Source organism: Canis aureus, chromosome 14, assembly GCF_053574225.1.
Source record: "Canis aureus isolate CA01 chromosome 14, VMU_Caureus_v.1.0, whole genome shotgun sequence".
Classification (NCBI taxonomy): Eukaryota; Metazoa; Chordata; class Mammalia; order Carnivora; family Canidae; genus Canis; species Canis aureus.
The window spans coordinates 3,368,199-3,388,928 of record NC_135624.1 but is presented as its reverse complement, the minus strand read 5'-3'; the positions used below and the strand labels follow the sequence as shown (position 1 = coordinate 3,388,928).

Genomic DNA, 20,730 nt, shown 5'->3' with positions numbered 1-20,730 from the left:
GTACATGCCTTTCCATTTGTCAGAAGTGCTGCTAATATGAAAGGTTAATTTCTTTCCTAATCAAACTTTCATTTTCATTTTCTTTTCTTTTCTTTTTTTTTTTTTTTTTTTTAAGATTTTAGTTATTGGGCAGCCCCAGTGGCTCAGCGGTTTGGTGCCTGCCTTCAGCCCAGGGCGTGATCCTGGGGACCCAGGATGAGTCCCACGTCGGGCTCCCTGCATGGAGCCTGCTTCTCCCTCAGCCTGTGTCTCTGCCTCTCTCTCTCACCAATTAGTCTCTCTGTGACTGTCATGAATAAATCACTAGGAAGTTGTTACAGTTGGCTCAGAACCGAAGGTCTGCTCTCTTTGTGAACAGTAAGAAGTTTCTTTGTTTTCTAAAGTTGATATTTTTTTCTCCTTCATGTAATCAGAATATTGATGTCATATTTGCTGACATTTATTGATGCTCACTCAGCACAAGGCACCGTTCTAGATAGTTTATGTGCACAGCTATTATGACAGTGCGTACTTTTCAGATGAAGAAACTGATATACACGTGGTTAAATAATTTGCCCAAGGTCAGCCACACGGTGGGATGTGATAGAATTTGAACTTAGGCAGAGCTTCAGAGCTCAGTCTTCTGATTTAGTTTGCTCTCTCCTGCCATGAAAGAACTGAAAGAGAATTGAGAAAGAAATCATTCCCTTACTGTGATTCAGTTTGCTTATGACCTACACTTTGGGAAACCCTGGTTCAGAGTTGGACTTTGAATTTTTGTTTTGCGTCTTGCTAGAAATTAGCTTTTAGCAAGGCCTGGATTGTGATCATTCCCAATGCAAAACTGAAGACTATAAACTTTATTTTGTATGCACCAAGGAGCCTTCAAAGTTTTGGAAGAGGAAGTGACATGACCAGATTTCTTTTAAGAGGATTCTGATGATTATTTGGAGAAGACATTAATAGTTAAGGGGGTATTATATTAAAAGTAAAAATCCTTGATCTTTTTCCTCCTCTGCCCTGATCCCTCTCCCTCAGTCATTCTGTGATTTTACTTTAGAGCAAAAGCAACACTTACCAGAAACAAACACAAAGTAGTTTATAGAGCCTAGATAATATACTTCCTCAAGTGTACACTTTATTCAAGAAAACAAAATATAATAATAATAATAAAAATAAAAATAAAGAAAACAAGCATGACAGTAATATTCCTGTTTGACTCAGAGTCAACTCTCTTTGTAAAGCTACAAGAAAAAAGGAAGAGAATCAAATGAATATACCAATATGATAAAAGACAAAACATCAACCAGCTTCATTGTGTGCAGACTTTCCAGGACATTGTCCTCTTCTGCTTTTTTGTATCCAGAGATCATACAAGGCCACTAAAAATGGTGCTGATTTTCAATATTTTATCTTGAAGAAAAACTACACCCCAACTAATCAGTTATATCCTGATAAGTTTATTTTTTTTTTATTTTTTATTTTTTTTTTAAACTTTTTTTTTTTTTTTTTAACTTTTATTTATTTATGATAGTCACAGAGAGAGAGAGAGAGGCAGAGACACAGGCAGAGGGAGACGCAGGCTCCATGCACTGGGAGCCCGACGTGGGATTCGATCCCGGGTCTCCAGGATCGTGCCCCGGGCCAAAGGCAGGCGCCAAACCGCTGCGCCACCCAGGGATCCCTCCTGATAAGTTTAATTGGACATGTTTTGAAAACCATTTGGAAACAAATTTTTGTGCATGGAGTTTGTAGTGAGCACAGTTTTTGAAAATTCTGGGTCTTTTCCAGCAAGAAGTCAAATGTGTTGAACTTTCAGTCCCTGGCATTGTGATACATGGGGTGTTGTCACCAATTAGCTAATCAGCTCAGCACATTTCAGGAATACCCTGGGACGGAACCTTGAGAGATTTCAACATCACATTGCATTGCTGTGCATTTTGCTAGCACACCACCTAAATAGTCATGAAATTTGTAAGTAATAGTCCACTCATAGATTACAATATGAGAATTATTACTAAGATGCTTTTGAAAGTGTTATTACCCTTTGACCGGAAATAGAACAATCCACTTTTACATTTTCTGGAGTCTAATGACTTGTCTATGGAGAGAGTAGGATGCTTATGATCAGGAAGGGTCAACTAATTATTTTTGTGAACAGTCTCTTTACTAATCTGTATGAGATAACTCACATAGGTCAGATAGTCTTAGACGTCTGTTGATTTTCTGAGAACAAATGAATTCCTTTTTACTATCAAAAATTTCTTGGCCAATGATAACGCATATGAGTTTAAACTATGTTTCATATACAGAAAGAGTTAAAATTACTTTCCAAAAGGGCTTTAGGGTAGCCTAGTTCTACACAGAACAATTAATAGAAACCTTGTTAGCTGATGATATTTTTCAACCAAGGAAAGCTTACACATTAACAAACTCAATAGTTAACTTGTTTCTGGGCCAAGGTGAAAGCCAGATAGTTGAGAATTTCTAAACTTTCTAAATCCTATTACAAGTTTCAATCTACCTTCTGCTCTTCAAAGCCCACACAATAAGCTGATAGGTCCTGCTAAAAAGATTCTTTACTGACAGCCCACGCCATTTAAGTGGTTAGAGAGGAAAACACCAACCAGAAGTTATTGTGTGCCAACTATGTGCGAGGAGTCACCTAGGGCACTGCACAGCTAGAAACAGTAAGACACAGCTCCTGTCTTCAGGGAGTTTACGGTCTGGCATAACCCTGGAGGTAGGATAAGAACAGACTGAGCTGTGATGTGAGGCAGGATCCTGTACATGGTATAGGGAAAGCAACTCTGAGGTTCACATGAAAAAAAGGCTTAGTTACTTGGCCAGGGAAAATGTGTGTGTGATAGTTTTTGATGGAGTTTTGTTTACCACAGCAAAATACTGGGATCAAAGGTAACCAGTTAAGTATGTTTCTGTAGTGAAATACTCTGCAGCTATTAAAAAGAATAAGGATGCATCCTGCATACAGTTATGGGAAGATAGTGATATACTGTCAAGTGAGAAAAGCAAAATGTAGAAGAGTGTTTCATATACTACATGCTGTATAAACAGGGAGAAGATGTATATTCATTTTTATTCATATATGCATAAAGAAATGAAAGAATATGTAAAAAAGAGCATTGATTATTTGTAGGGACTGGAAACTAAGCAAGAGGAAGATAAGGAGAGAAGGGAGGAGATTTTTCATTGAGAGTTTTTAAATAGTTTCTAGATTTTTTAACCATGTGAACATTCTTTTATTCAAAAAATTATCAAGAAAAAATTATAGGGGCACCTGGCTGGCTCAGTTGGTAGAGCATACAACTCTTGGTCTCAGCATTGTGAGTTCAAGCCCCATGTTGGGCACAGAGCTTACCTAAAATTTAATAAATAAATAAATAAATAATGAATTAATTATCAATGCCATAGTTTAAATTACAAAGAAAAGAGATATGGTCAGGAAAATCAGGGGACACATCATGAAATAAAATATAGGAAAGCTTGAAGTATATTGGAAAACTATAGGGAGCTAGAAGAAGATTAGAAATGAGAATGTGATATTAGAAATGTAAAGTCAGAAATGAGAAGATGCTGTTTTCTAAATAAGCATGGAAATGATAAAGCAAGTTTTACTTCTAAATTTAAACTGATACTTTATCAACATTTTAAAAATGGTGGCACTCACTGCCACTAAATTGTGTACTTAATAATGCTTAAAATGGTGAATATATTTTGACACAATTAAAAAAAGAGATGGGGGTTTTCTTTATCCAGAAAGTTAAAAAAATTTTTTTTTAATTTGTTTGGATCTTTTTCAGGTCTCAATGTGGTTTATTCTGTTCCTTGTGATTTTATACTAATTCTGTAATTTAGTATCTTCATTACAAAACAAGCCATTTTTCCAAAGCAAGCACTTTGCAGAAATGAAGTGTAACCTCCCCAGTGGATCCTTAATTGACACTTCAAGAAGCAGTGATGAATCTTGTCTGAGATAATTACTTCTTTTCTTGAGTGCTCTTGGCATTACATTTTGTTGTTTTACAGCTCTGTTGGGGTATAAGTTACATTAAAATTCACCCATTTTTAAGTGTAGAGTTCCCTGAGTTCTTATAAATGTCTAGAGCCATGTACCTGCCACCACAGTCCAGTTTTAGCACATTTCCCTCACCCCCAAAAAATTCCCTCATACTCATTTTTTTTTTTTAAGATTTTATTTATTCTTGAGAGACGCACAGAGAGAGAGAGGGAGAGGCAGAGACACAGGCAGAGGGAAAAGCAGGCTCCATGCAGGAAGCCCGATGTGGGACTTGATCACAGGTCTCTAGGATCACGCCCTGGGCCGGAGGCAGCGCTAAACCGCTGAGCCACCCAGGCTTCCCCCTCATACTCATTTATGGTCAATCTTCAGTGACCCAGAAAGCCAGTAATCTACTTTCTGCTACTATTCTGTCTTTTCTAGAGTTTCATATAAGTGGAATCAAATGATATGTAGTCTTTAGATGGATCTGTCAGTGGGTGTTTTTTGTTGTTTGTTTTTCTTTTTGGCTCTCAGGAATAATGCTGCTCTGAACATTCATGTAAGGTCTTTGGACATATATTTTCATTTCTTTTAGGTAGTTGCCTAGGAAAGGAATTGCTGAGTTGTATATTAAGCATATGTTTTAAGTTTTTAAGAAATTTACCAAACTATTTTCCAAAGTGTGTACTGTTTTTGCATTCCCACCAACAATGTATATAGGATTCTGGTTGTTTCACATCTTCACTAATAATTACTATTATCAGTGGCATCTTATTGTGTATAGTGGATTCTATTATGGTTTGCTTTACATTTTTCTAATGAGTAATAATGTTGAGCTTCTTTCATGTACTCTTTAACTCTTCATATGTCTTTTATGAAATTACCTGTTAGAATCACTTGCCCATTTTTTATTGGTTTATCTTCCTCTTATTGAATTATAAGAGTTCTCTTTTTTGGGGGGGATTTTATTTATTTCTTCATGAGAGACACAGAGAGAGAAGCAGAGACACAGGCAGAGGGAGAAGTAGGCTCCTCGCAGGGAGCTCGATCCCCAGACCCAGGGTCACGGCCTGAGCCAAAGGCAGACGCTCAACTGCTGAGCCACCCAGGTGTCCCTATAAAAGTTCTTTATATATTCTGGATACAAGTTCTTTGTTAGATATTTGTTTTTCAAATATTTTCTTCCAATCTGTGACCTATGTTTTCATTTTCTTAAAGATGTCATTCAAAAAGCAAGTTTTCTAATTTTAATGAAGTCCAGTAAGTTCTTTTATTTTATATTTTGTGCTTTTTGTGTCTTAGCAAAGAAATCTTTTAGCATTGAATTTTGTATTACGTACACTGATTTTCTGTTTATTTCAGTCAAGCTGTGTTAGTCGACAGGACCATTTACATTTCGGGACAGCTAGGCATGGACCCTTCAAGTGGACAGCTTGTGCCAGGAGGGGTGGCAGAAGAAGCCAAACAAGTAAGTCACCTTCTACACTCGAAGTTCCCTTCTTTGCTTTTTAATACTGAGAGATATTAAGAATCGTCTTGGCCGTTTTTTTCATAGAGATTATCAGATAAATGCTTCTAGAGTTACTTACGGATTGATTTAAGACAGTTTTATGTCAGTAGAAAGTTTGAAATTTGAGGAATCATTTAACAACCAAAAGAAAAGTCTACTTTCCAAGGTGATTTCAAACATGAATTATTAGATATTCACTAAACTGTGGTAATCATTTTACAGTATATAAGTATTATCAAATCATGTTATATACCTAAAACTGACATAATAATCTATGTCACCTCAATAAAATTCCTTAATTCTCTAAATTATTCCTCAATAAACCTGACTAAAAAAGTAAAAAAGAAAAAAAAAAAAAAGGTAATTTAGTTGATGAAGATATTTCCTTACAATGACACTCTAGTCCCTCTTTAATATTTTACATTGACATGATTATTATGTGGTATTCAATGCAAATAAAACTGACACGCAGTCTGGAAATAAAGAAGTGAGATTTCAAAAAAATAAAACTACTTAACTCTCAATAAAATTAATGAAATCATATAGTATCTTGCAACTTTTACATGGATTGGAAAATTTCTTATCAGAGCCACTGACCCTTAAGAAAAACACCACAAAAGTAATATTCAATATTTGATAGTAAGAACTATCAAAGATTATGTGTAGTATGTTTTTTTAAAATAAGAATGGAGAGTATAATTCTAATCTAATAAATAGAATTAAATTATAATTTTATGCATTCATTGAGACATTTGTATTATCCAAAGACAGAAAACAACCTAAATGGTCCATCCATAAGGAACTAGTGAAATAAATCATGCTAGGGCTATATAATTGAATTAATGCAGAAAAAAATCCCCAATATTTATTTTACTTAAAAATAAAAATATCAAATATTATAATGTGACCAGTAGAGAGTAATAATGAATTGACAAAATAGTACGTTAAGGAATGAGTGAAAAACCTCTGTTTTTCCAAAGGCCAGAGTGTCAAGCATATACCTCCTTTACTATTTTTTGAGAAAAAGATAAAAGTACTATAAAATCAATTATTGCTTTAAAAGAAAACATGGTTTAATGCTCACTAGGCCATACTTATCCTCCAAGTGATAGTTAGGAACTCCAGGAGCTTTTTCTGTTTCAGCTGAGGGGATGTCAGCTAAGAACTTCACACACTCTAGCACTGATGAAGAGACTTCAATCCAGTCTTTTCACTCACAAAAGGAGACAAGGTCTCACTATATTTCAGAAATATTCATTTCCATTAAATGAAAGCCAAGAAGCAATTCACTTGCATAGAGGTAGCCTAGTAGAATTTCCTAGAAAGGGGATCCCTGGGTGGCGCAGCGGTTTGGCGCCTGCCTTTGGCCCAGGGCACGATCCTGGAGACCCAGGATCGAATCCCACATCGGGCTCCCTGCATTGAGCCTGCTTCTTCCTCTGCCTATGTCTCTGCCTCTCTCTCTCTCTCTCTGTGTGACTATCATGAATAAATAAATAAAATCTTTAAAAAAAAAAAAAAACTTATAAAAAAGAATTTCCTAGAAAGGGAGAATTTTTCTGCAACATAAGATATTCAAATGGGTATTAGCAAAAATTGTTGAATGGAATTGAATTAAAGCTTTAATAGAACATTGGTGCCTTAGGCCTTTCTTGCCTTGCTTCATAGGCTCTTACAAACATGGGTGAAATTCTGAAAGCTGCGGGCTGTGACTTCACTAATGGTGAGCAACTTGATATTCCTTCACATTTCCATTTGGTATTTGTGTGGTCTTTTAGAAGAATAGAGAGCATCCAGTAATATATCATGCCATATCTACATTGCTTTTGAAAGTTGTTTTAATTTCAGTCCCATTTGAATCAAGACAGTCATAGAACCATATGTTTTTCTAAGTAATATTTTGGGTGAGACCAAACAGCTAAAACTAATAATGTATGTATCTTCTAGTGGTAAAAACAACTGTTTTGCTGGCTGACATAAATGACTTCAACACTGTCAATGAAGTCTACAAACAGTGTAAGTAATTTGGCTTTATTACTGTATTCAATTTTAACAAGAAATTAATCTATTAACCTATTGAGTGTCCATTATGAATTAAGAGTGATAGGAGATGCTAAAGAAATGACCATAGAATCTGTCCTAAAAGGGTAGTCTGATTGAGAACATACAATGTGTCCCCTTGAAAAAGATCCAAGACATTTCTATGGCACTCCCTAGAATAATATACTACAACCCTACGAATTCATTTTCTAAATGAATTTCTAGAATGAAATTAAAGCCTAATATTATTACTCTTCCCAGGTTTTCTAAGCCCTCCTAATAATTTTTTTAACACAAAGATTATATTTTTTACTGCTATGATATGGCTTTGCCATCTCCATTCAGGCTCTCAGGATCATTAGCTGGGTTAATTAACATTTTTTATGCCTCGGTTTCCTCACATGCAAAATAGGGATAAAGCTTTATAGGGCTGTTGGAGTGTTTAAATTGAGTGGTATGAACTTACTGAGTTCATACTACAATAAGTATTACTTTAAAAATAAAACCCCATTCATATCAAACAAGATCAAAGTCTCAAAGCATGTGAGTATTTTCTTTTTCTCCAGAAAGCTAAGACATTTTAAAAAGTATTTGATATCATAGGAATCCTATGGCAAAATATTTTTCAAATAAATATGAGTGTAAGCTTCTTTTTTTCAGTGTTGCTTATATCTAAGAACAGACAGACCTATGAAGCACTTATCAGAGCCTTTTTTTTTTTTTAAAGATTTTATTTATTCATTCATGAGAAACACAGAGAGGCAGAGACACAGGCAGAAAGAGAAGCAGGCTTCATGCAGGGACCCTGATATGGGATTTGATCCCGGGACTCCAAGATCACACTCTGGGCCAAAGGCAGGCGCTAAACCACTGAGCCACCCAGGGATCCCCCATTTATCAGAGTCTTGATTGTGCAGTCACAATACAGTATCTGAAAACTAAAATGAAATTCTTTTAAATTTAGATTTCAAGAGTAGTTTTCCTGCAAGAGCTGCTTACCAGGTTGCTGCTTTGCCCAAAGTAAGTATAATTTAAAATGATTAATATGCACAATTTTACATTTCTACATTGTTTTCTGAGTATAACAAGTTAAGCACTTTGGCAGGAGATTTTTTAAAGGAAGAAGAAGAAATCATCTCTTCTTTCCAGGATCTTAAAGACTAAAAGGAAATACCTAATATTATATGCGTGGCAGAGGTGAGAGGACTAAGAAACTTAAGAAATTTTAAAAATTTGTCTTTAAAAAATCAAGAAAATTAAGGGATCCCTGGGTGGCTCAGCAGTTTAGCGCCTGCCTTTGGCCCAGAGCATGATCCTGGAGTCCTGGGATCGAGTCCCACATCGGGCTCCCTGCATGGAGCCTGCTTCTCCCTCTGCCTGCTTATGCCTCTGCCTGCTTCTCCTTCTGCCTGCTTCTCCCTCTGCCTGTGTCTCTGCCTCTCTCTCTCTCTCTCTCTCTCTCTGTCTATCATGAATAAATAAATAAAATCTTTAAAAAAAATCAAGAAAATTAAAAATCAAGACCACACATGAACACAACAGAATCAGAGGGACTTAAATTGTAAGAAAAAGTAAAATAGCTGGATTGTTTTCACATACTTAGAGACTATACATTGAGCCAAGGTAGTGAGCTCTGTAATAAAAAATTTCAGGTGCGTAATGAAATATCCAGCCCTTCCATTAGGAAAATAATCTCAAAACCAGTGGCCCACATATTTTCTCACCATTGTTATTGTGGTATTCGAATCTGATTAGAAGCTCCTAGCAGCCCAATATTCCTGCCTATAAAAAAGCAGCCTACTGACTTCCACTTGTAATCATTCTCTAAAGAAAATTTATCTTCTCTCAGTGGTATGCTTATTGTTTTAATCAGTTGTTACTTGGAATGGTCAGTATCCTCAAACTTAACTAAGGTATCGGGTGTAGTGAAGGAGCTCTGAACTTGGAATCGCAAGAAATGAGCTTGAACCTCTGCCATTTATCATCGTGTCCTGGGACAGGTTAAAATAACCTCTCCGAGCTTCCATGAATGGTTCTCGGGATCGAGGAGAGAACACTGTCTAATGGAGCTGCTGGGAGAATCCTGTGAGCTAATGCACATGAACACGTCCGGCTTGGGAGCCTGGCCTGTCATGGGTTCTCAGTGAATGCTTCCCTATCCTTCCCTTTGAAAAATTTAATGTTAACAATGCTGTGTTGCAATCAGTTATGTATATTTTTAGTAAGTATTATAGAGCTCTCTTAATCCATAAAAAATTACCTAACCGTTGCTTGATTATGGTCCTTGCAGGGAGGCCGTGTGGAGATTGAAGCAGTGGCTGTCCTAGGACCTCTCACCACAGCATCGCTATAAGTGGGCCCAGTGTTATTTAGTCTGGAATCGTAACAATGTTTTTAAGTTTACATCTTAATTTTTACCGTTGATGTTGGAAAGTGTATGATTGGCTAAAACATTTGAGGTCATTATGGAAATAGCCATAAAATAAGGGGAATTAAGCATGAATTGGAGATTAGATGACAACTCCAATTACTGGCGCCATAAATCATACACACACATACTCATGGTACTAGACGTCGGAAAAGAGATGCTCATTACATACGCAAATAAATGAAAGTAGAGGGAAATAAATCATGCAAGAGAGGAATTACCATTCCTAATAAATAATTAAGAGCACACATAATTCAGTTAAATCCTATTAATTTAATGATGTGAAATAATTAGTCCTCACATCAGCTATATAATTCTGCTTTTACTTGAATAAAATTAAAGTACCTGAAATTTGAATGGTAGAGATAAAGGAGAATAAAGTGGATCACAATTTTAATAGATAGTATTTTTCTAATGGAAATAAAATAGACATGCAGATTTTCCTTGTTGTGGTTCTGTTCACTTATTTTTTTAACAGTTTATACATTAAAGCATATTACCTAACGGTGGGGGGAAACCATGAAGTTAAAACTCCGAAGTATTTTTTTTCTCAAAACTTAATTCTGACTTTGTACACTTTTTAAAAAATTTTTTAAAGATTTTTTTTTTTTTTTTTTATTCATGAGAGACACAGAGAGAGAGAGAGGCAGAGACACAGGCAGAGTGAGAAGCAGGCTCCATGCAAGGAGCCCGACGTGGGACTCGATCTCGGGTCTCCAGGATCACACCCTAAGCTGCAGGTGGCACTAAACTGCTGTGCCACCGGGGCTGCCCTGACTTTGTACATTTTTACACTATTGTAATCAGGCTACGTAAAATCATTTTGTATTTGATCTTTAAAGCCTTTCAATTTAGACAACTACTACATGAATACTTCCTTGATATATAGAATAAATTCAAATACAAGTACACAGATTAAAGAGTATAAGGGCACCTGGGTGGCTCAGCCAGTTAAGCCTCTTTGCCTTTGGCCCAGGTCATGATCTCAGGGTCCTGGGATAGAGCCAAGCAAGGGTCAGATTCCCTACCCAGTGGGGAGTCTGCTTCTCTCTCTCTGCCTGCTGCTCCCCTTGCTTGTACAGTCATTCTCTCTCTCTTTCTCTTTCTGACAAATAAATTTTTTTTAAGAAAAAGTAGAAGTACCGGATCCCTGGGTGGCTCAGTGGTTTAGCACTTGCCTTTGGCCCAGGGTGTGATCCTGGAGTCCCAGGATCGAGTCCCACGTCGGGCTCCCTGCATGGAGTCTGCTTCTCCCTCTGCCTGAGTCTCTGCCTCTCTCTCTCTGTGTCTCTCATGAATTAATAAATAAAATCTCAAAGAAAAAAAAAAAAAAAAGTAGAAGTACCCTTCCCTCACTCTCCATTCCTCTTACGTCCCCAAAGAGAACCACTGCTAAGAATTTTGAGTATTACCAGCAGACAGTTTTCTATTCTTTACATAGTTGATCATCCAGCTTGGTTTCAGCTTGTTTACATAAATGGAATTTTATATATTATTCTACAGATAGCTATCTTTTGTGGTTGTTTTTTTTTAAGATTTTTATTTATTAATGAGAGACACAGGCAGAGGAGAAGCAGGCTTCATGCAGGGAGCCTGACATGGGGCTCCATCCCAGGTCTCCAGGATCACACCCTGGGCTGAAGGCAGGCACTAAACCGCTGAGCCACCCAGGCTGCCCTATCCTCTGTCTTAAAGATCTTCCATATACAGACACATAGGCCTACCTCATTTTTAAAACTGTTGCAGAGTATCCTTCTGTGAGAATGTGCAGTTGGGTGACTTAACCACTCCTCCAAACAATTCAGTGATTTTTCAAGAGTATTGTATTACAGCGGTGCTGCTATAACATATACCCACAGATCATTCTTGGATATACAAAAGCTTGTTCAAGAGAGCATCAAGCTTGTTCTAACATTACAAGCATCCCACTTTTATTTGTTTATTTTTTTAGCATCCCACTTTTATAAAGACAATTTGGTGACCCACTTCTGAGATACTTTCACAAATGTTTCAGCTTGTTGTAGAAATATCATATTGATTTGGAAAGCTCAGTCAACCAAAAGATGATAATAGAGGCAGTTAAGACAACAGTTTTTAGAGCACTGACTTTGGCGTAACTCCAGTGAGGTTTGAGGCTCACATCTACCACTTCTTAGCTCTGTGACCTTCAGTTAGTTATTTAACTTCCTTAAAGCTTAGTTTCCTTAGAGATAATAATCGTACCTCCTCAAAGGGATGTCCTAAGGATGAAATAAAATAATGTATATGAAAACTACTTTGCAGAGGTTAGCATAGAGCAAGGACTCAAAAAGAACTACCTCTATTTCAGCAGTATTTGGTAATTATTGCTCGTATGGAATAATGTGCTAGGTAAAAAAGTTTCTGCTATTTAGATAACTGAATGAAAGTTTGACAACTCTTCAAGTAGGCAAAGCTGGGGAGTATAGGACTGTGAATTGATAAAACAAGATCAGGCACTGGAAATTATTTTAGGCATTTTTTTTAAATTTTTATTTATTTATGATAGTCACACAGAGAGAGAGAGAGGCAGAGAGAGACACGGGCAGAGGGAAAAGCAGGCTCCATGCACCGGGAGCCCGACGTGGGATTCGATCCCGGGTCTCCAGGACCGCGCCCTGGGCCAAAGGCAGGCGCCAAACCGCTGCGCCACCCAGGGATCCCTATTTTAGGCATTTTTATATGAAGCAGTATAGTATAGTGGTTAAGGGCATGGACTCTAGAACCAGACTACCTGAGTTCAAATCTTGTTCTACTACTTCTAAGCTTTATAACATTGGGCAAGTTATTTAAGCTCTCTGTTCTGTTCCTTCTGTAAAATGGGGATAGTAGTAGTACCTATCTTATAAAGTTGTAAGGATTAAATTTCTATGTATAAAGCATTTAGAATAATGCTTGGCATGTAGCTGTGATGATGATAGTCACAGAAGCCTTTCCATTATTTGATAATAAGAAGAAATGAGCTGTCAGACCATAAAAAAACACGAACCTTCAATGCATATTGCTAAGTGAAAGAAGCCAGTCTGAAGAGGCTACACAAAGCATGATCCCAACTCCATGACATTCTGGAAAAGGCAAAACTATAGTGAAAGTAAAAAAAGAATAGAACAGTGGACCTCTTCTGTGGGATACAGCATGGAGGATGTTATACATTATACATTTGTCAAAAACCATAGAATATACAACACAAAGAGTAAACCTCAAAGTAAACAAGAGATTTTGGTTAATAGTATGTATCAGTATCAGTTCATCAGTTGTAACAAATGTACCACACTAATGAAAGATCTTAATAATCAGGGAAACTGTGTGCTCTGGGGAGAGGGAGTGTGTATGGGTACTCTCTGTACACAAAAATCCTCTAGAAAAAAACTTTCCAATGTTTTAAGGACTGTAGCAATGCAATCTGTGGTAGAGTGTTAAATTGAAAGGCTCCCTTTCGGTTAAAATTATTGCTCATAGTTAACTGGCATCTCCTAAAAATATGAGGACAGGTAAATCAGCAAGGGACAAACTCCACCACCCATCCTGCAATGTTCTGGGAAAAATGTTGACAAGTGATGAAATTTGTCTAGGATGACACCTGAATTTCAGTTACCCATCAAAACCATATTGTATGTATCAGTGAGATTATATAATTTTTATGCATGGTTTAGATAAATAATAAAATTAATACCAAATCCAGCTGAAGAAAAGAACACTGCCAATATTTTTGGGGTCCTATATAAGCCAATGTAAGTGCTATTATCACTTACCCCAAAGAGAACTGCAGTCCTAAATTTTATGTTAATCATCCTTTTGCTTTATAGTTTTACCACATAGAAGTTAGGCATAAAATTGATCATTTAATTTTGCCTGATTTTGAATTTTACATTAATAAAACACTGAATGTATTTGTCTGACTAGCTTTTTCACTCAATATTATGGGTAATTTTTTTAAAGATTTTATTTATTTATTCATGAGGCACACAGAGAGAGAGGCAGAGACACAGGCAGAGGGAAAAGCAGGCTCCCCAGTAGGGAGCCTGATGCGAGACTCAATCCCAAGATCCCAGGATCACTCCCTGAGCCAAAGGCAGACACTCAACTGCTGAGCCACCTAGGTGTCCCTGGGTAAAAATTTTTAAAACATCTTTTAATACTGAGTAGATACATAGGAATATTGACCACGCATGTTCCTACCACACAGTTTGAAAAAAAGAACACCCCTATTGTGGTAGACCTGATGTGTTGGTCCAATCCTGTCCACTTCCTATACATCTCAGGAAACCAATATCACTTCCTTTTGTATATGTCTGAGTCATTAAGCAAAATATTATTTTCCTTTCCAAGTTTCTGAGGTAAAACAAAAGTGAAATCATTCCCATTGTTTTGTTTTTTCAAGGAATATCTTTAACATTTCACTGTTGAGTGTGATGCTATAGGATTTTTAATATATTCCCTTTATGAGATCAAGAAGGTTTCCTTTTAGCCCTACTTTGGTAAAAGTCCTTTCTTCCCTTCCTTTTCTGAATATTTAATAAGCCAGATATTGTCATGATTGCTGTCAATTTTGAAATAAAGAGCCTAAAATTCTTGCCCTCGAGTAGCTTAACTTCTAGTGAACAGACAATAAGAAAACTAGTAAATTATATATTAGGCAAATTCCCAGTGACAGAATGCGTAGAGGTCCAGGGGTTGGGTGGAGGGCAGTGGGGAGCTATTGCTTCATGGGTACAGAGTTCCTGCTGTGAGTGATGAAAGGGTTTTGGAAATGTGACAGTTACATAATATTGTGAATGTCTTTAATCCACTAGATTATACACTTAAGAATAGTTAAAATGGGGAATTTTGTTATGCATGTTTTACCACAATTTTTTAAGAAATTATGTTAGATTGTAAAGAGCTATGGGGGAAAGCAAAGCAAGGGGAGTTGGAGTTTGTATGGAGAATTACAAGTTTAAAAAGGTCCACGGAAAGGGAAGGACTCATTGAGGTGACACGAGTTCAAAATAGTTGTTGAAACGTACTGAATTTTCTCTATCTATGACATCATCCTATGTTTGTTCCTATTCACCTCACTAATATGGTCAAATACAGCTAGTTAATTTTTTATAATGTAGAACAAACCTCTCACTCCTAGAATAAATTCAACTTGGTCAATATGTGTTTATATGTACACAAACATACATTTATAATGTATATATTTTATACCCTCAAATTTAGAGTGATGTATTTTGTGTAAGATCTTTACATTTATGTTTATCTGTGAGACTGGCTTTTCCCTCCTGTGAAAGAGTTTATGGTTGTACATATCTATCCTTGAATGTTTGTTAGAATTAACCTGTAAAACTGGGCTTGGTGGTTGTCTTTGGGGGAAAATTGTAAACTGATTCCATTTATTTCATGGTAACAGGAATGTTCAGATTTTCTAGTTTTTCCTTCAGTCAGTTTTGGTCATTTACATTGTGTGAATTTTCACTCTCCATCTAAATTTTTACATTCATAGGCATCTTTTCAATCTCTTGTATCTGTGCCCCCTTTTCATCTAATGTGGTTTATTAGGGCTTCTGAGTTTTTTAAATTAGTCTTGCCCAGAAGCTTATCAATTTTACTACTCTTTGTACAGAATTGCTTTGGGGCTCTGTTGATCTTTTCTATTGTATCTTTTTTTTTTAAAGATTTTATTTATTTATTCATGAGAGACACACAGAGAGAGAGGAAGAGACACAGGCAGAGGGAGAAACAGGCTCCATGCAGGGAGCCCGACGTGGGACTTGATCCTGAGACCCCAGGATCACACCCCTGGCCGAAGGCAGACGCTAAACCGCTGAGCCGCCCAGGGATCCCCATATCTTTTCATTATAATTAAGTACTGCTGTTATATTTAATATTTTTTCCAGCTCATTTATAAAACACCACTTTGTACTTTTTTATAGGTTTTTTGTTTTTGTTTTTTTTTTTTTAGATTTTATTTTTTAGAGAGAGAGAAAGGAGCAGGGAGAGGGACAGAGAGAGAGGGAGAAGCAGACTCCTTGTTAAGCAGGGAGCCCTATTCAGGACTCTATCCTGAGATAGAGTTTCTCTGTCTCTCTGCCTCTCTCTGTGTGTCTCTCATGAATAAATAAATAAAATCTTTAAAAAACCCTCTTATTTGTAATGACAGAAACCCAACTCAAACTAGTATAAGTGGAAAAAGGAGAAATTCATAGGCTTGTGTAGCAAAGAAGTCAGAGTGCAGCTGGCTTTATTTACACATTTGCATTCCAGACACTTCCTAGCTTCACTTCTCTCAGGGGAAGTAGCTACAGGCCCAAACAAATAGACACCTCAGGTCCTAACCCCAGCACTAAGACATTTTCTGGCCTCTCTGGCAGAAGCTTCCCAGAGAAGGTTCTGATTGGTGCAGCTCAGTTTAGGGGCACATTCTTTTTTTTTTTTTTTTTTTTTTTTTTTAAGATTTTATTTATTTATTCATGAGAGACACAGAGAGAGGCAGAGACACAGGCAGAGGGAGAAGCAGGCTCCCTGCAGGGAACCCAATGCTGGACTTGACCCCTGGACCCCAGTATCCCGCCCTGAGCCGAAGGCAGACACTCAGTGCTGAGCCACCCAGGTGCCCCTATAGGGGCACATTCTTAAACCAGTCACTGTAGCCAGGAAATTAGACAGTGAGGCCAGGCTGGGTCTACGGGACAGTTATAAATAGGTCATGGCTTCAGATTCAAACCCTAGAATGAAAGAGCCAGAAATAAAATGCTGGTACCCAAGTTAATCAACTTGTTAGTGGCTGGGTTGGGATGTTGAGTCTTTCCACACTGAAGGAGAATCACTGGATTTTGTGAAACATGGAAAAGAACATTTGTTTCATGTTAATCTTTCATACATACAGAAATAGCAATCTCTTTGAAATGTGTTATCACTAAATGATCATAAGATGTCTCAAAGGAGTCACCCATCTTTCCCTGCTATTGTCAGATTCCTTACCTTTCACAGAGGGTGTAATTTAAAGAATACTTTTCTTACTGAAGGACACAGTGAGGCAAAAGTGATTTTGTATGTTTCTGTAATAAAAATTCAGATAGAAAATATGCCACAAAAAACTTTCACTTTATTTCTAATCACATTCAATCAAAATTGTAAATATCAAACAAGCAGTACAAAATAATTCTATGAAAATTTTGACCATATTTTCCGCTACAGCCAATTAGATTCAGTTCTGAGGAAATTATCAAGATTATACAAGAATAAAGAGCTTTGGTCATCAACAAATATTTCACGATTGCCAGACTTATACTAGGCTCAGTAGGTATCTTCTCTATCCACTAAAGAGCTTACAGTCTTTTCTCTAACATTTGGTTAGCAGTTACTATTAAAAGTAATTCCAGATAAAATACTAAGTTTTAGTGTTTTTCCCTAAGATAATAAAAAAATTATTTGTTATAAATCGTGGTCAGTTAACAGCTAATATACTTGGGCATAGCTTTTCTCCCTATAGCATTAATCAGTAGTTACTAACATAGCAAGTATTACTGGAACACTCTCTAAAAACTATTATTCCCCTGTAGGGTCCAATGAGGAAAATCCAGAAATGTTGCACTCGGCCATTCAATAAAGTTCTATTAATAGTTGAGCTTTGGCTAACTTTGTATTGTAACACTAAAAGGAAAAAGAAGAATCCCTCATATATACATCAGCATGATTTTTTATGGATTCAGTTACATGTCACGTTTAGATTTCATCTTTTAAAGTTTATATTTTCTGGTTTCTGCCATGAACATGTGTTCATTTCGTAAAGAAAAAAGTGATTATTTTAATAATAAATCCTTCCTTGCAATTATCACCTAATTAGTCATTGTGTCACATTCAAGTACATAGACAGTACCAGTATTATTTTTACTAAAAACACTTTTTTTTAAAAGATTTTATTTATCCATGAGAGACACAGAGAGAGAGGCAGAGACACAGGGAGAGGGAGGAGAAGCAGGCTCCCTGCAGGGAGCCTGATATGGGACTCGATCCTGGGACTCTGGGATCACTCCCTGAAGGCAGATGCTCAACCACTGAGCCACCCAGGCATTCCTAAAAACATTTTTTTTAACAAAACTCTAATATCCACAAAATATGAAGCAATCTGTACTGATCTACTAAATAACTACTATCTGTGGTTGAAATTAACTGTTAGTCTCTCCCCTCCTGAACTGCTGGGAGTGTGGTGATATTCAGAAAAGTCACCTTGTGACTTGTGACAGTATGGTCCTTCGTGACTTCCTACTGGGTACTAGGGCTGACGCCCCTCCCAACCCAAAGCCCCTCTCTCAACAGTACAGCTGCTATAGAAAGCCTCTGTTCTTGTCCTTGAATATATTTTTTTAAATGTTTGGAATCAGGGTTGCATAAATCAATTCAACATAATAGGCATTACTTTTTTCATAAATTTATATCATGATATATAAATAGCATGAATGCTATTTTGCTATAGTTACTTTTATTTATTTATTTTTTAAAGATTTTATTTATTTATTCACGAGAGACACAGAGAGAGAGAGAGGCAGAGACACAGGTAGAGGGAGGGAGAAGCAGGCTCCATGCAGGGAGCCTGATGTGGGACTCCTTCCCGGGTCTCCAGGATCACACCCTGGGCTGAAGGCAGTGCTAAACCGCTGAGCCACCCGGGCTGCCCATACTTTTATTAGGAAACATTTGAGAACTGTCTATGTTCTACAAGAAAAAAATGAGGCAGATTTCAAACCAAAGTTAGTATCCATATGTTTGTCAATTATACTTCAATTTTAAAAAATTGGTATCCCTAACTGGTTTCTCAGAACTCCTTTTCTGCAAACTGGTGAGGCTTGCTGTCCCTAGTAGTGGGTAGGAGTAGTATGTTTATTCATGTCTATATAGCATACTATTAAACTGAATGGGCGCCCTTCTTCCACCTTCAAATGTTATTAAAGCCTGACTTTAATGTCTGGAGACTTCTTTCATTAGCCACAGAAATAATGATACAGGGTGAGCTTGCAATATCTCATATACTGCCCAGTAAATCTGCTGAGTGGTATTACTGAAATAAAGCTAATGGCCTCCAATTTGATTCTACACGGATTAGTAATGCCAGGGAGGAGTTCCCTAGTTTTTGTTGATAGTAACAACTGAAAAGAGAAACTCCATCCCTGTGAGTTGCTCTCTAGGATTACACTATTGTGTTTCTGTAATTAAAACCTTGCAAGTATAGCCCAATGCTCATTAACTTTATAAACTCTGAGGAAGAAAGGAGCTGACAAAGTTTGAGTTTTAGATTAAATGTTATCTTGTGAGCAAATGCTTTCAACTTTTCAGATTGCAGCCGTGCCCTGCTATTTAGTGTGGGGAGAGAAAAAGAAAAGCATATCATTCCTCCCTTTACCTTACAAATGTGGGTTAGCTAATGAATGGCTTTATGATGTTCACATTTCGGGCATTTGTGAAACAATTCACAAGTGGTCACCAAATCATCATTATAAAAATGAGATGTTTGTAACTTAGGTGCTCTAACAAGCTTTTGTAGTTTCCTAAAGAGCACAGATGTAAATCCTATCAAGGTTATTCAGCCATAAGTATATAATACTCTTGGATTAGTTAAACATGGAAAAAACATTTTCCTTTTAAAGCCATTTTTATTTTTAATTCAAGGCCAAATGTAGAACAAAGCATTTGTTAAAAGGGACATGGGTGTTTTGACTGTTCCAAGTTGTTAGGAGCTTTTATTCCAAAGTCGAAATGGAAAAGGCACTAAAGTCACAGGTTGACCGCATATTCTTACCCTGTGGGTTCCCCAGGGGACTGGGTACACAGCACTTCTGGCCAAGAATTCTGACATCAGACTGGGAATTTCCTAGCTTTGCAACTGGCACCCTCTGTTGGTAAACACTCCATACCGGGATTGCTAGCAGGCAAACCATTTGTTCTCCATTTCCCCTTCCACTTATTTGTAGAAAATGCTGAAATTATCTTAGTAGACCACAAAAGGGGCTACAATCCTATATAGCACCCCAGGATGAGAGAATCCAGTCCTGATGATAGTTTCTCTATGAATTCCTTACAAACAGCTCAATCCTTTTGTCCAACTTCTATGGGGTTTTTTTGTATATTTTTACTATTGGAGTTTGATTTGCCAACATATAGTATAACATCCAGTGCTCATCCCGTCAAGTTGCCACCTCAGTGCCCGTCACCCAGTCACTTCTATGTTTTGAATCTGGAGCAAAACTGATAATCTCTTCTCAGAGTCTGAGCACTTTGAAGCAGAAACCACTTGGCTACGCTGTCCATCAGTCTTAGGCAAAAGAGAAAAAGTCGAACATAGGGAAGGATAGATTGTGGTTTTTATATGCACTTTTTACAACACAGGGCTATGTAAATTCTCATTTGTGTTTTAAAATGTGGATATGTAAATATACACTTACGTTGTAGCATATGCATATAGCATAGCATATATACTACCTTCTTGTGGAAACATATGCAAGAAACCTAATTATCCTTTCATAGAAAGTCTAAAAGATATGGGAGGGAGAACTTTACTGCCCGTTTTATACCTTTCTGTATTATTTGAGTTTTACTACAGGCGCTTATTACTTTAATTTTATTTTAAAAAATAAATCCTTATTTAGATGAAATATTTCAATTCTAGGATACTCAAATATTATGGAACTTTTAATTTATAGGTTTTAATAAAAAAATTACTAGTATTATCTAAAAGAATAAGAACAGTTTCTAAAA

The 20,730-nt window shown here is 36.8% G+C and overlaps 1 protein-coding gene across 3 annotated transcripts in view; it reads left to right on the top strand.

Annotated features, from left to right (window-relative positions):
* The window catches only part of RIDA (reactive intermediate imine deaminase A), a 38,389-nt gene that overhangs the window by 1,918 nt on the left and 15,741 nt on the right, over positions 1-20,730 (top strand). The window contains exons 2-6 of one of the 3 annotated variants that reach the window (XM_077846697.1): positions 5,363-5,468; positions 7,179-7,233; positions 7,458-7,526; positions 8,515-8,570; positions 9,841-10,421. In XM_077846697.1, coding sequence (XP_077702823.1) covers positions 5,363-5,468; positions 7,179-7,233; positions 7,458-7,526; positions 8,515-8,570; positions 9,841-9,903 — 349 coding nt within the window. In that variant the 3' untranslated portion in view covers positions 9,904-10,421. Of the gene's footprint in view, positions 1-5,362; positions 5,469-7,178; positions 7,234-7,457; positions 7,527-8,514; positions 8,571-9,840; positions 10,422-20,730 lie in introns of those variants that run through there. The other 2 variants (XM_077846696.1, XM_077846698.1) reach the window with 2 other exon arrangements.